The sequence below is a fragment of the Phalacrocorax carbo genome, chromosome 2 (assembly GCF_963921805.1).
Source record: "Phalacrocorax carbo chromosome 2, bPhaCar2.1, whole genome shotgun sequence".
Classification (NCBI taxonomy): domain Eukaryota; kingdom Metazoa; phylum Chordata; class Aves; order Suliformes; family Phalacrocoracidae; genus Phalacrocorax; species Phalacrocorax carbo.
In genome coordinates this window covers 122,664,084-122,677,671 of record NC_087514.1, presented here as the reverse complement: position 1 = coordinate 122,677,671, position 13,588 = coordinate 122,664,084, and the positions used below count along the sequence as shown (strand labels likewise).

The window sequence follows — 13,588 nt, the reverse complement described above, 5'->3', positions numbered from 1 at the left end:
ATGGTTAATTTTGCTTGCTTCAGTATCATAATAAAAACTCATAGGCACATAAAATAACACCCGAGAGAGTTTGTGCTTACCAGATGACAGTGTCCTGTTATGATGCTGGCCCACTTGATGCATGCTTTGCTGTAATAGAGTCAGGCATTCTCCAAGGCAGCTCAGGGTGGCAGCAGAGGTAGCTTTTAAAAGCAGCAAGTCCTGATCCAAGGCAGAAAGGGGCCCAGAACTTGGAAGAGCTTCAATGGCTTGTACAAGGTTCTTCTGTTGTCCTTCAACTTGGCTCATGATCTGTAAAGGTCCAAAAACATCTACTGTCATAGGAAATACCACTACATAGCTGTTAAATTCTTATGGGTTGATATAGTGACTAAACGTGAAGAACTACCACAAATGGATGATAATGTTTGGATCCAAACATACCATATACTTACCTACAAAAACGAAGGGCTTGAGACTACCAAAGGCCTGTAAAAATGTCAAGACTATGTTAGAGAAAATTGTCTCTTAAAACAGTAGGTTCGTAGAAGGTTTAATGGTGTGACTCATACATTCAGAAAGTCTTCATAAGGAAAAGTATTAAAATTCTACTTCCTTCTCCGTTATTAATTTAGGTTTAAATTTTCTTTCCTTTATATGTGATCTCAGACACCCAAGGAAGCTACACTGTCCCTCCTCCTTCTTTCCTAAATAAAATATCGAATCACAGTTTAAGAACAGACATTTTTCATTTCTCAAGCATCAATAAGGAGTTGTTTTTAAAAAATAAGGTAACTCGTAAGTTTACAGACATTAGCATAGTATGCAACTTAGAGTACTTATTTATTATCAGATATGAATACCAGCTGACAGGGAGAAAGTTAATCTGTTTCTAGATTTGGACCATCCAGATGAAGACAAAATGCATGCTTGTATAGCAGATAAAAACATCATTTGAGCAGGCTGTTCTTTAAACAAATTGGCAAGCTTCCAGAGTCCCTCCTAAAGCCAAAAGAAAAAGATGTTTATAACTTATCTCTCCATTTTTACAGCCTGTAGGAAATTTTACATGCACATGACTAGTCTCTTTTCTTACATGTAGCTTGCAAAAAACTTACTGCGAAAACTTACAGGTTCATACTTGATGTATCCAAAGCTTTCAGAAAAAATATCTGAAGACTTTGTAAGCAACAAAGATTCAAGCTCCATTTGTCCAAGCTACTACACTGTAAAAATATATTATGAACTTCATTACTTTGTTTTTTATCAGTATTATATTTTCAAAGTATGGTGTGCTTCCTGTAGCCTTGCTGAAGGTTACAATAATGACATTTTAGTAGTCAATATTTAGAACAGAGAGCAAAGCTTCAGTAGAAGCCACAGTCGATTTTAATTCCCTTTGACAGAAAACCAGACCAGTCAGAAGGTGACACAGACCCCCACAATATGCAGCTTTAGGGAACAGCTAGAACCCCAGGCAGTGCTCTGCTTTGAGAATTTACACACAGTGTGAGCACCACAGCACAGACAGGGGGTTGCTTTAAAGCTACAACAAAAACAAGAGCACCACAGACACACACACGCAAATATTCCTCCCTCAGGAAAAGAGCTCAGGGAGGCAAACCGAAGGAACACTTAGGAGAGAAAAGATCATCACCTGCCTGGAAGACTGCACAACATAATTGTATGGTAGACTACTTCCCTCCTTTTCCATCTTGAATAAGAGCATGAAGTTGAAAACCTGATGTTCTCATCCTTCACAGCAACAGAAATGTTCTATTTTCATTTCTAAGTGACTAGATTTCCAACCTTCCTTTTTTTTTTTTTTTCTTGTGAGAAACAGATTACATTTCTAAAGATTTGCTTCCCTAGGAAATAAAATCAAAAATAAAACTCTGAAAACTTTAAACATTTCCATTCCCCCCCACTTAATAAAGGGCATCTATATTCTTCTGCAGCTAAGATAGGAGCAGAAGATAAACTGACCAGAGAGCTTAGGAAACATTTGGAAAATTAACTGCATGTTTGTAGTTATCACCTAACCCAAAGCTATACAGGCTTTTATCAACTATGTTCTTCCTAGATTAGGAGACATTTAAATAAAATCAGTTCTTTATTCTCCCTTTTTCCAAAATAAAGTACTGCTCCGAGTCTTACTATTCTAAAACTATCTTAAGTCAGCTAGAAATAAGCCTTTTTGATTCATCCTAGCTAGGTGCTACCTAGCTTCATATTATAGCTGTGATACCAGTAGCAGTTCTACAGACCTGATGCAGCAGAAGACACCAGGAATGGCAACTTCTGTGTAGGATTCGAAGTATTAGAACTTTCTGAACATTTACTGCTTGAGCACAGATCAAAACCACTGTTTAAGTAGCTCAATGAACAGAACAAAAAGGAAGAAACTCCCCTATTCTAGAGAGTCACAGAACTACTCTGTGGTAAAAGGGGAAGGAAATAACATATATTATTGAAATAACTGAACTTTTTTTACACACTTGCCAATAATTTTTCTTAAAAAAATCATTGACAAAAGACTTTAAAAGAGTTGAAGTGTGGTTGTTCTACAAAGAGTAAATCAAAGATGAGCTAATACAAAAACACCAAACCATGCTAGTCAAAACTCATTATACACATGAACCCTTAACAGGGCAGACACTAGGCCATGCAGCTATAGCATTAGCCTCTATCTTACTTGTGGGTCTGCTTTTTGCTGTTTCAGGAAGGGGGCGTAGAGCACTTGATTTATCAGCACACTAAGCTGGTTTCAAAACCAGAATGAAAAGCTTTGATTTTGAGAAAAGTGAGTTACCATTTAATTTCCAAAGTGAAGTAACTTGCTTAATTTTGAATGACTTTGCTCTTACACAGGGTTATTTTAGTACCTTACAGCTCTCCATCCTCCTCATTTACAAATACAGACAGCTCAAAGTAGTAGCTACCTACTTTTTACCATAGCAAAAATTATTTGCCCCCATCTCCTCACCAAGTCTCAACCCACTTCTCTCTCCACTCTTCTTTCAGCTTTGGCACCCCCTTCTCACCTATAAATAGCTTCTCATAATATCGGGGAGAAACTGCATATTCCCACAAATGCACTCCATCTTCAGAAATAAAACTCTATGCTAGATATAAAATAGAAAAACTGAAAGGACTACCAGGACTACATATATTAAAAGGAATTATATGCGTACATATATCTAACATTAGTATGCCTGCATTTACCTAACTGCAAAGTGTTCAGCAATAGGAAGTCTTGGGCTAGGAAGAGATCAGCTCATATGTGTGTTTTGCTCCTTTCTCCAGCTTGCAGCAGGGGAACAAACAGACCACATTATGTGCCCCCTATTAGCAGCTGTTCCTGAAGCTTGAAGGAGATTCAGACCTTTTATCCTGACAGAAATTCTCAGGTATTGTCCATATTCTGTGGTGGGTTGTCCCTGGCTGGACGCCAGGTGCCCACCAAGCCACTCTATCACTCCCCTCCTGAGCTGGACAGAGGAAAGGAAATATAACAACAGGCTCATGGGTTGATATAAGGACAGGGAGAGACCACTCACCAATTACTGTCACAGGCAAAACAGACTTGCCTTGGAGAAATTAATTCCATTTATTAACAATCAAATCAAATAAGAAATAAAACCAAATCTTAAAAACACCTTCCCCCCAACCCTCCCTTCTTCCTGGGCTTAAATTTACTCTCTACCCACCCAGCCCCCAAGCAGCAGAGGGAGTCAGGGAATGGGGGTTGTCAGTTAATCACATGTTGTCTCTGTAGTTCCTTCCTCCTTGCTCTCTTCCCCTGCTCCAGTGTGGGTCCCTCCCATGGGAGACAGTCCTCTACAAACTTCTCCAACACAACCCCTTCACATGGGCTGCAGTTCTTCATTAACTCCTCCAGTGTGGGTCCCTTCCATGGGGCGCAGTCCTTCAGGAACAGGCTGATCCAGTGTGGGTCCCCCACGGGGTCACAAGTCCTGTCAGCAAGCCTGTTCCAGCGTGGGCTCCTCTCTCCATGGGGCCACAGGTCCTACCAGGAGCCTGCTCCAGCACGGGCTTCCCACAGGGTCACAGCCTCCTTCGGGCATCCACCTGCTCCGCCCAGCGTGGGCCCCTCCACTGGCTGCAAGTTGGTATCTGCTGCACCATTGACCTCCATGGGCTGCAGGTGGACAGCCTGCCTCACCATGGTCTTCACCACGGGCTGCAGGGGAATCTCTGCTCTGGCACCTGGAACACCTCCTCCCCCTCCTTCTTCACTTGACCTTGGTGTCTGCAGGGTTGTTTCTTTCATGTAGTCTCACTCCTCTCTCTGGCTGCAGTTGTGCAGGGTTCTGCCCCTCCCCCCTGCCGCCCTTCTTAAATATATTATCCAAGAAATGCTACCACCATCACTTGTTGGGCTTGGCCTTGGTCAGCGGCAGGTCCGTCTTGGAGCTGGCTGGCACTGGCTCTATCAGACATAGGGGGAAGCTTCTGGCAGCTTCTCACAGAAGCCACCCCTGTAGCCCCTTGCTAGCAAAACCTTGCCAAGCAAACCAAATACAATTCTTCCGAATACCACCACCCTCAAAGAAACCTCTCACCCAATGACACCGTCACAGAAGACTGAATGCAACAGGAATCCTCTGACACTTTCCTCAGTAGGTCATCTGCTCTCTACCACTTGCTCCAAAACAGCCAATTCACAGCTTCTGTTGCTGCCTGCTTCCTCCTGAACCTGGATGATCTTAAAAATCCCATATGATTGCTTTCCTTACTTACCCGAGCCACAGCAGCTGCTAACTACTCCTTCGCAGCTGGAATTGCACCTCCTGGATCTTCCCATTGTGAACATGCTGCCAACCATGATGAATGGGACCCGTTATATGACAAGATCCCAAACAAATGGGTAAGTAGAAACTACTCAATTCTTAGGGTCACCCCCACAGTATGTGAAAGATAGGCACAAAAAGCTATGAGATACCATAGGATCGCAAAGAAATGTATTTCAGACATAAGAAGAAAGAACATCCTTTTGTACAGTAAATAAGCTACAACCAGCTGTGAAAAATTAACTTAAGAAATAATAATGAAAATTGGAGGTGCTATTTTCTGTGCTAAAAGAAAAAACTACAGTAATTCAATATTTTATTAAAATATTAGATGATATATTAATCTTTCCCATGCAGAGAAATCATCTCACAAAACCTGAATGTAATTTTTTATTTAAAGTTTCAATTTGTTTCTGTAACTAGAAAGACAGAGAGAGATTCCCAACTATTAAGTATAGTAATAAACTCTCTGTTAAAGACTTTTCCTCCCATCCTAACACAAAGAAACAGAAACTTCAGAGAAAGAAAACCGAATAGCCACACCTAAATGGAAGAGCATATGACTGCTTTTGACATCATTTTATTTACAGTGGAAATGCTCTTGTTATCCAGACTCCAGGACTAACAGGCCTCAGTCTGTTTGGCCAGCCCAGATGGGTATTATGATAATCAGAACATCTTTCTTTCTAGAATTACTGATCCTACAGGATTTCACCCAGGTAACACAGCACATCACAACAACCTAAAGCAAACACCAGCTTTAAGCCGTCTACAAAACTACCCAATCCACAGCTGTCTCAGGGATATCTCCCAAGACACAGTGATTTCAAGCACTCTGAACTGAAGCAAGGAAGGATGACCTCAGCCATATTACCCCAAAGGGCAAGTAGACACTCTCCCTTTGTAATACAGGCCATGTGGAGCCGGCCAAGAAAATAAGTAGCATCACCAATCTTGTCTTTCTATAACATGATTTAAATACTTCGGATGTTCCTACCCTTCTGTTGGAATATAAAACCCGAGGAAGATTCTTCAGACCTCCCCAGCCACAATCTAACACACACTTGAGCAATTTAAATTTAAACATATGGCATTTTCCTTTTTTGGTATTGATCATCACACATACTGGATCCTTTTATAGTAGGTATTAAGATATACCTACCCAGGTGTATGAAAAAATCCAACACACTCCAGGGAAAAAGAAACATATTCTTTTAGCACTAAGAACCCACAGAAATTCTGTATCATCAAGGTTCTCTGTGACATTCTAGAAATCATTCATCAAGGAGACAGTCGGCTCCATCAGTTAATAACTCTTTTCCTCTACTGTAGTATTCTCTGCACACCACCACTAGCAGCACATTGTCTGCCTACTTATCTCTAGGCAGTTCCTCTGAAAGATTTAATGCAGTAATTTATATTTTTAAATCCTTTCCATTACTGACTGCATGCAAGTTGAAAACAATTATTAAAAACATGGGAAAATAAACAACCCAGTGCTTATATGAAAAACAGCATCTGCAAAAATAAACAGTTGTGTGGAAAAAAGCTTTAGCCATTTAAATAGTAACAGAAATGCAACACAGATCACTTTCTTACCAACTCTAAGTCAAGTTGCCCCTGTGAGAAGTTTACTGCCTTCAAAGGCTGGGAAATAGCCAGTTTGCTGCTTCACTTTTGGGACATTTTTTTGTTTGGTTGGTTGGTTTGGCTGATTTGTTTTTAAATCAATAAAGTGTTATATGAAAACACAATATCTCTCTCTCTCATATACACACATATATACACTTTCTGAAAATATTGGTTTCTTGCTTTTAGACAATAGTACCAAAAGGAAAACATTTCAGAAGACATTAGGGAAGGACACGAAGAGAGATCAGCTTTTCAAACACCCCAGAATAAGTCGTAAGTTATATGAGTCAGGACCTTGGTTCTTATTGTTAAACAAGCATATACCACAGGGGTTTCGTTTTTTCTTTTAATATAAAACATTGCTTTTCTTAAAAGCAAAAGCAGTTGAGTGACAAGAGAAGAAAGTCCACATACAAAAAATAAAAACCTTCTAATTCACTGTACACCCAATATATTGGGTTGCCATGTTAACCTAATATAGTCATCAGTTCTGACCTTGAGCAAGGACTTCTCTTGCAATCTTGACCTGTATTTCATCAACAACAGCACAAACTGTCATATTTTAAAAATTCAATGTTAAAACAGACAACTTATATATGTAAAAAGTATTTTTTATATATATACACACACGTACCAAGTATATATCAAAATCTAAGATATAGATACCTGAAACTCCAATGTCACTAAAGCAATCATACCAGTCATTAACCTAACACACTAGCTACCAGTTCAGCTCAAGTTCACAATTCCCACTTAGTATTTCCATGAAACTTTCCCACTTTCAACTTTTATTCTGAAAAAGGAAAGAGCACAAACACACATACAAAAAGACTATTGTAAATACAATTTACAATAGTAACAAAGATTAACAAATCACCAGCTCAAAAGCCATACCTCTCCAATATAGAAGTCTGACAAATAAAGGTAATTTCTAGAACTGAAGTAAAAATTACCATTCCTCCCCCCTGCTCCGCCCCCCAATTTAATGCATTTTCGTTTTGAGTTAAGCCTTTATACCTAACCACTGCAGAGCAAGATAATTTTTGCCTTAACTTCTGAATAGCATTGTTAAACTACTTAAGGTCACTTGCTATGTGCATCTCACTACTTGACAAAAGACATTTTGTGATAAGGATTTAAAGACTTCTTTCTTTTCTTAAGCAAAGTCACATCCATAGATCTTACACTGCGATTGCATCAATAGCATGCAAGCTAGGAAGGCAAAATCACAGCTTAATATATAACTAAAGTGAAAGAGCTATACACAGAGCTCGCTGGTAGAGGTACTACAATATATAACACAAATCTCTTATAAGGAGAATTTTGCATTTCAACTTTAAAAGTGTCTAGTGTAAAAACATGTACAAGACCAGGTGACTACAAACATGCCTAAGTTCCACAAGTAACACATCTGGTCACTTTGCTTACAATAAAACCTGAGCTTTTGACCAAAATGAACCTCCCTGAGCTGCAAACAGAATGGAATTCTATCCATAAAGCTTCAATCTGGATGAAGACCAAGAGTAGCCTCTGTGAACATTACTATTCTAATGACAAAAAAATATTTTAAGGATCCTAGAACACCAAGTGACACATTCTGAAACCGTCTTGGAAAGATTAACCAGATAATGACATCCATATCAATTGTCCTTTCTTGATTACTGCTTCCTTTCCATTACAGAGGATAAGCACGTAATTCTCCGTTATTGTCACCTCAGGGTAGCAGCCAGCTTGACCTCAATTATTTTAAAGAAGCAAACAATGAACAGTAAAATTGGAATGACTTGTTATATAATAGTTATTAAGGCTTAGACACACACATCCTATCAATGAAGCTTCAAAGGAGCAAGTTAATTTTCACTTGGCATGTAATTTGCAGACAGAGACACAAAAAGTGACGGAGCAAACAGAACTATACCTCTGACAATCAGGATGGCAGCTAATCACCAGGGCACATTTCCTTTTCTTTTCAGCCCATGCCTCTGCTTTCACAATTCTATTTCTTACCTCAGAGGAGAATAAAAACAAGCTCCTCCAAACCCCCATCAACTATTTAATTCTCTTTTCCCTAACCAGGAATCTACATAATCTCTGAAAATCCACTTGCTACATATCTTCATTGTCTCAGCTAACAAAACATTATTTTCTTTGGGGTTTTGTTTGACTTTTTTTGCTCAGCCTCCTCATCATGAGCTCCACAGGGTGGTTCCTTGCGAGGAAAGCCTCACAGAACAGAGAGCAAATGTCATTAGGACTGACTCTCAAAGCCAAGTCGAAGACTAAGGAGAAAACAAGGTGTGGAGGAGGCAGTCTGGCTCAACTGTTTGCTGTTGTTCTTTGCAACTCCTTCCAATCTGCTGCTTTCATCGACGCCACTGATTCCACTGGTTGCCACCAGCACGTCCATGGGCTATGAGCTCTTCAGGACCTCAGCACAGGCTTTCCACTCCAGGGAGAGGAGCAGATGTTTTTTACTGACTCCTGTCACGCACTTTTTAAATTGGCTAGTTAATTTATTAGTTACTAGACATGATCCTATGCTCCCTTCTTTACACATTCAATTCCTACTTTATATCTTTAAATTCTGTAACTTGGACACTTGCTACACATCCTTACAGTATAATACCATCCTATTTTGTGAGGACAAAGATAACACTCATTAATCGTATGATGGACTACAGCTCATTGGTCTACTATCCAGTAGCGTATTAGTCACACCTCCAAGCTCCCTTGCTGTTAGTTGCTCAGCTACTACAATCAGACTTTGCATTTTGCAGGTCTGCATACTATTGCTTTAGCCCATAAGACTGTTGGATTTGTGGAAGGGAAGAAAAAGGGGAGATGGGTCTTCTTTTTTTTGACAGGTCTGCAAGTCTTAAACATTCCTACCAGTACCAGAGAAGGAAAAGCAATCTACCTTCCCAAGAATTTCTCAGACTGTTGCATCTCAGGTATACAGGAGGAAGCACCTCCTTTCCTTCAATACTTTAAAACAGCAAGAAAAGGAGCTGACCTAACTACCTGTTTTACAGAAGCATCTCTCTGTACAGAAGAACAAAAGGCAGGATCTACTTAACAGATCTATCTTGAAATACCAAAGAGTGTATGACATCTGTAATCGTCAATGTTCTCCGGGACTTTATGCAGACACTTTATTTGGATGTTAAACACTCCCAGGGACAACCTGACTGTCCACTGTGAGTTTCTATGGAACTCTGCTTCTTACATTGGGCAAATGGACACCAGAGAGGTTCGAGGCCCTTGCAACACATATGCTAGTTAGTAAAGAGGATCTAGCAGTTCTGGCAGGATCCTTGAGAATGCCTCCAGAAATCTCAGCAAAACAGCTCACCTACTTCAGGCCAAAACAAATCAGAAGCTTCCCTTTGCTACCTCAGGCAGACTCCTTACCACACTTCTTTATGACCACAATTCCAGACTTCAGGTTAAACGCATGCGTTCTGCATTCAGTCTGTCCTTCTCCTCACCTGAGAAATGAGTTAGTGACTGACAGAAAGGAAACAGAGCAGGAGGAGGCAGGGGGGATAAATTACAGAAAAGACCTTGGGTCCATAGAGACAGACTAGGACAAGAAGTTCAAATCTTGCCAGAGAATGTTTTAGCAGACAGACAATCTTGGATTTTCTAACTAGAGAATTCTTTTAATTTTAATTAGTACCCTGAGATATTCTGCTTCCCTTGAATGGCTTCATATTTTATGGCTGTTAAAAAAAAAGGCACTTTTTCTGTCACCCTCCCAAAATTTGCTAGTTATTCTGAGAATCCCTTCTTGCTGCTTAAGATCTGAAGAGAACACTTCTCCCTTCCAAACCAACATAAACTTCACATTCTCCGTGTGGAAGAGGAAGATTTACAAACAAACCAGAGTACTAAAATACTGAACTGTAGGAAAATAAAATCCCCCCGAGTGTCAGCCATCTTGAGTGTTTCACAGAGCTACTCCAAAAGTCTTCAGGTGAGAAGCTAAAGCTTTTCAATAAGAGCTGCCCTGCCACAGTAATTACTCAAGTGAAAGAGCACAATTCAGACAAACTCTATCAATGAGCACTACATTTCCCCACAAATCAGAGTGAGTGGGCTATATGTTTTCTGCAAAATGATCAGTATCAACCTAGCTCCAGTCATTTTGCCGCTGGAGGGAGATGTCTGGGGATCAGGGTCTACTGCAGGAGACATGACAGATTTTCTTTCTCACCTGTTCGTTAGAGCTCCCTATGGATACTCCACACGTGTAGGTAATGCATGACATTTGCTACCAGTATAAGGTTTGTACCAAAACACAGCTAATAAGTGCTACATTCCCCTACTGTGAGCTCTTTTCTTAAGCATTTGCTGATCTAACTGCTATATTAACCATGTCCTACTAATGGTCACCTAGTGAAACTTACCATTTAGTACCAAAGATGATTCAAGGGGAGTAGGGTGTTGGGATCTTGAGGTAAAACCACAGAGAAGAGAAAAAGTTGACAGTGGCTGCCAATTTCCCCTGCCTTGAGTTGCTTCCAGTGATCCAGAACCAAAAATCAGAGAAGCAAAAGGATGGAGTTTGCTAGTTCAAGGAAGTCTTAGACAGTAACTGGCTGCCACCCAGCCAGCAGGAAGCACGCTGTTGTATTTTAAATCACAGAATACAGCACTGAGAGCACAGCTTATAAAAATATTTTGTGGGGAATTATTCTTATGCAATCGGACTATAAAAGTTACCTCAAAATCTGCAAGGAAAGTCATTAGTTCTAGTGATGAAATGTTGCTCGTAAGCAGATGCTATTCTATGGGCTCTTCTGAGTAGCAGTTTTTCCTACACATTTCAGAAGGATCATTTTGGTGAAGTTGATAGCCATAGCAGAGAGCTGGAAAGCATATTTTGGTTATCAGCAATTAAGACACATTTGTGAATTTTAAGGATTCAAAAGACCACCTAAAAGGTTGCTGCTAGTCATTAACATCAGCAATCACAGGAAAATTCTATTAGTTTATAGCAATACAGACTACTGTTGATAAAACCTTGGTTTTTTGTATTTTGAGTAAAATCAGTCTTCAGGAGAGAAAAAGCCATGTTGAACTGGAACATAAATTACACATTTGAAAATACATATCTTCAAGGATGAGGAGGTTTATCTCAGAACACATGTTTCTAGAAAATGTAACTAACTTTTTTTATTTCTCACTTTTTTTAAATTATACCATTCCACATGGGAATATATAAACACACATACAGCCATTCAGAGCAGTCCAATATCCTACATAGTATTTACCCAAATTTCTGATGGACACTCCCAGTGCTTCTTCCCTTTCACAACAATGCTTATACTTCCTTTTACCTCCCTTCCAGTTAGCCACCTAGGTTGTAGTGTCCAAGCTTAAAATAAAAATTTCTGTCATTTAAACAAGTCTCTGATGTGCAGTACACACTGGAATGACCTTCAATTTTAATAAAAGTAGAAATTACTTCCCCATCTTACAGTCTATTCGCCTCATGTTTTCTGAAAAGCAAGTGAACTGTCACTATCTAGACTATCTAATCTTGCCATTCCTGAGCCTTAAATAAAGCATACCTCTATGACTCATGAAAAAGCATTCCAAATCCACCCCTATGACCACTCCCCATGTCCCAAGCTGACTGTCAACTGGTTTAAGTTGACACCATTGACTTCACAGCACTGAAGTGATTCAACATACGCTACCATGATTTTGAGTAGCCAATTTATGACATACTGTAATATGGTTGAACTACATTCACAGAGCAACTTTTCCATATTCACGTTTTGTGTCTGCCAGCCCAGACCTACCAACGAAACTGCAATTGGATAACTGGGGATCTCTGTGAGAAAAACTTCAAGCAGTCATCTTGGAACACACTAGAAATCATCAGATCATGCTAAGCAGTGCGTGTAAGAATGTAAAACTATGTTTCCTGAACCAAATACATGAGCCATAATAAAAATTAAAAATATTTAATCAGTTACAACTATATATCCAGTACCTGTAATACAAAGCTACTTGAAAGTATGTCAAATTCAGGCAGATACACTTCAGTTTAGCTGGTTGGATGAAGTGTTGCTAGCCATCATGTCATCAGCCGTATTTTAAAAGCATATTGTCAGAAATCAGAATTGCAGCAAAGAGCAGGTAAGCAGCTGCTTAAAAGCGCCTGTGTAACACACACAAGGTTTCTAAAGCATTCAAAACCTGTAAGCCAAGCATTAGGGATTAAAAACACAATGAGAACATGTAGCAAAAGCTGCTAGAGATCAGGTCTTTGTTAAATAACAGATGAGAGCTGTAGTGTTTACTATTTCCATTTGCTGTAAAATCAAAATGTTTCCTGTATTTCTTAGTGTAGCATGCAGCACTTTGGGTGTTACACAAGGAATTGAAGATTACAGTCAGTCCCTCGATAAATGTGTATAATAATGTAAACTGAATGGTACACTTATAAAATATATGAGCCATTTCTATGGTTATGCAAGTTCCCTCCAGGAGAAAGTAAGTCCTTTTGGTACTTAATATCTGAAACTTGCTTAGCCACTTAATATTACATTGTCATCTACTACCACTGAATAACATTCAAAAATATCTTCTACTTAATTCAATAAAAATGGCATGTAAGTGTGCTTAACAAAATAGCCCATGTGTCTTGGAAGCATTAATTTGCATTATAGATAGCGTTGTAGAAGATAAGTGAACCTTATCACATTCAGGGTCTGCTAAGGAGACCACTGTTGCACCAGCCAGCCACCCAGAAACCCACACTGAAAGCAAGGCCACTAAACAAGCAGCCATGAGATGTGATACCCTAATCTGAGAAAAGATTTACTGAAGTGTATTTTCTTTAAAACTTTATTTTCAAACTGGCAACTCTAAAGTGAAACTACTGCAGTATTTGTGCTTTAATTTTGAAACCAAAAAGCCCTGTAGCTTTCAAAAAATGTAGGTAAGTATATGCTATGCTGTTTTATATATATGTGTGTGTATATATATAAAAAAAACAGTTGAGTTCTCTTTTATGTACAAAGTTTAGTGACAGTTTTGAAGGCATACGAAAGCTGGAGACTGAATTCCCTTCAAATCTGATTTCCCTTGAGGTCCTTTGGGATACTACCATTTACTTAAAATTTAATGAAATATTTTAATAACTGTAA

At 39.3% G+C, this 13,588-nt stretch overlaps 1 protein-coding gene across 1 annotated transcript in view; it reads right to left on the bottom strand.

Annotated features, from left to right (window-relative positions):
- The window catches only part of OSBPL10 (oxysterol binding protein like 10), a 121,909-nt gene that overhangs the window by 50,160 nt on the left and 58,161 nt on the right, over positions 1-13,588 (bottom strand). The window contains exon 5 of the mRNA XM_064444220.1: positions 81-291. Coding sequence (XP_064300290.1) covers positions 81-291 — 211 coding nt within the window. The remainder of the gene's footprint in view (positions 1-80; positions 292-13,588) is intronic.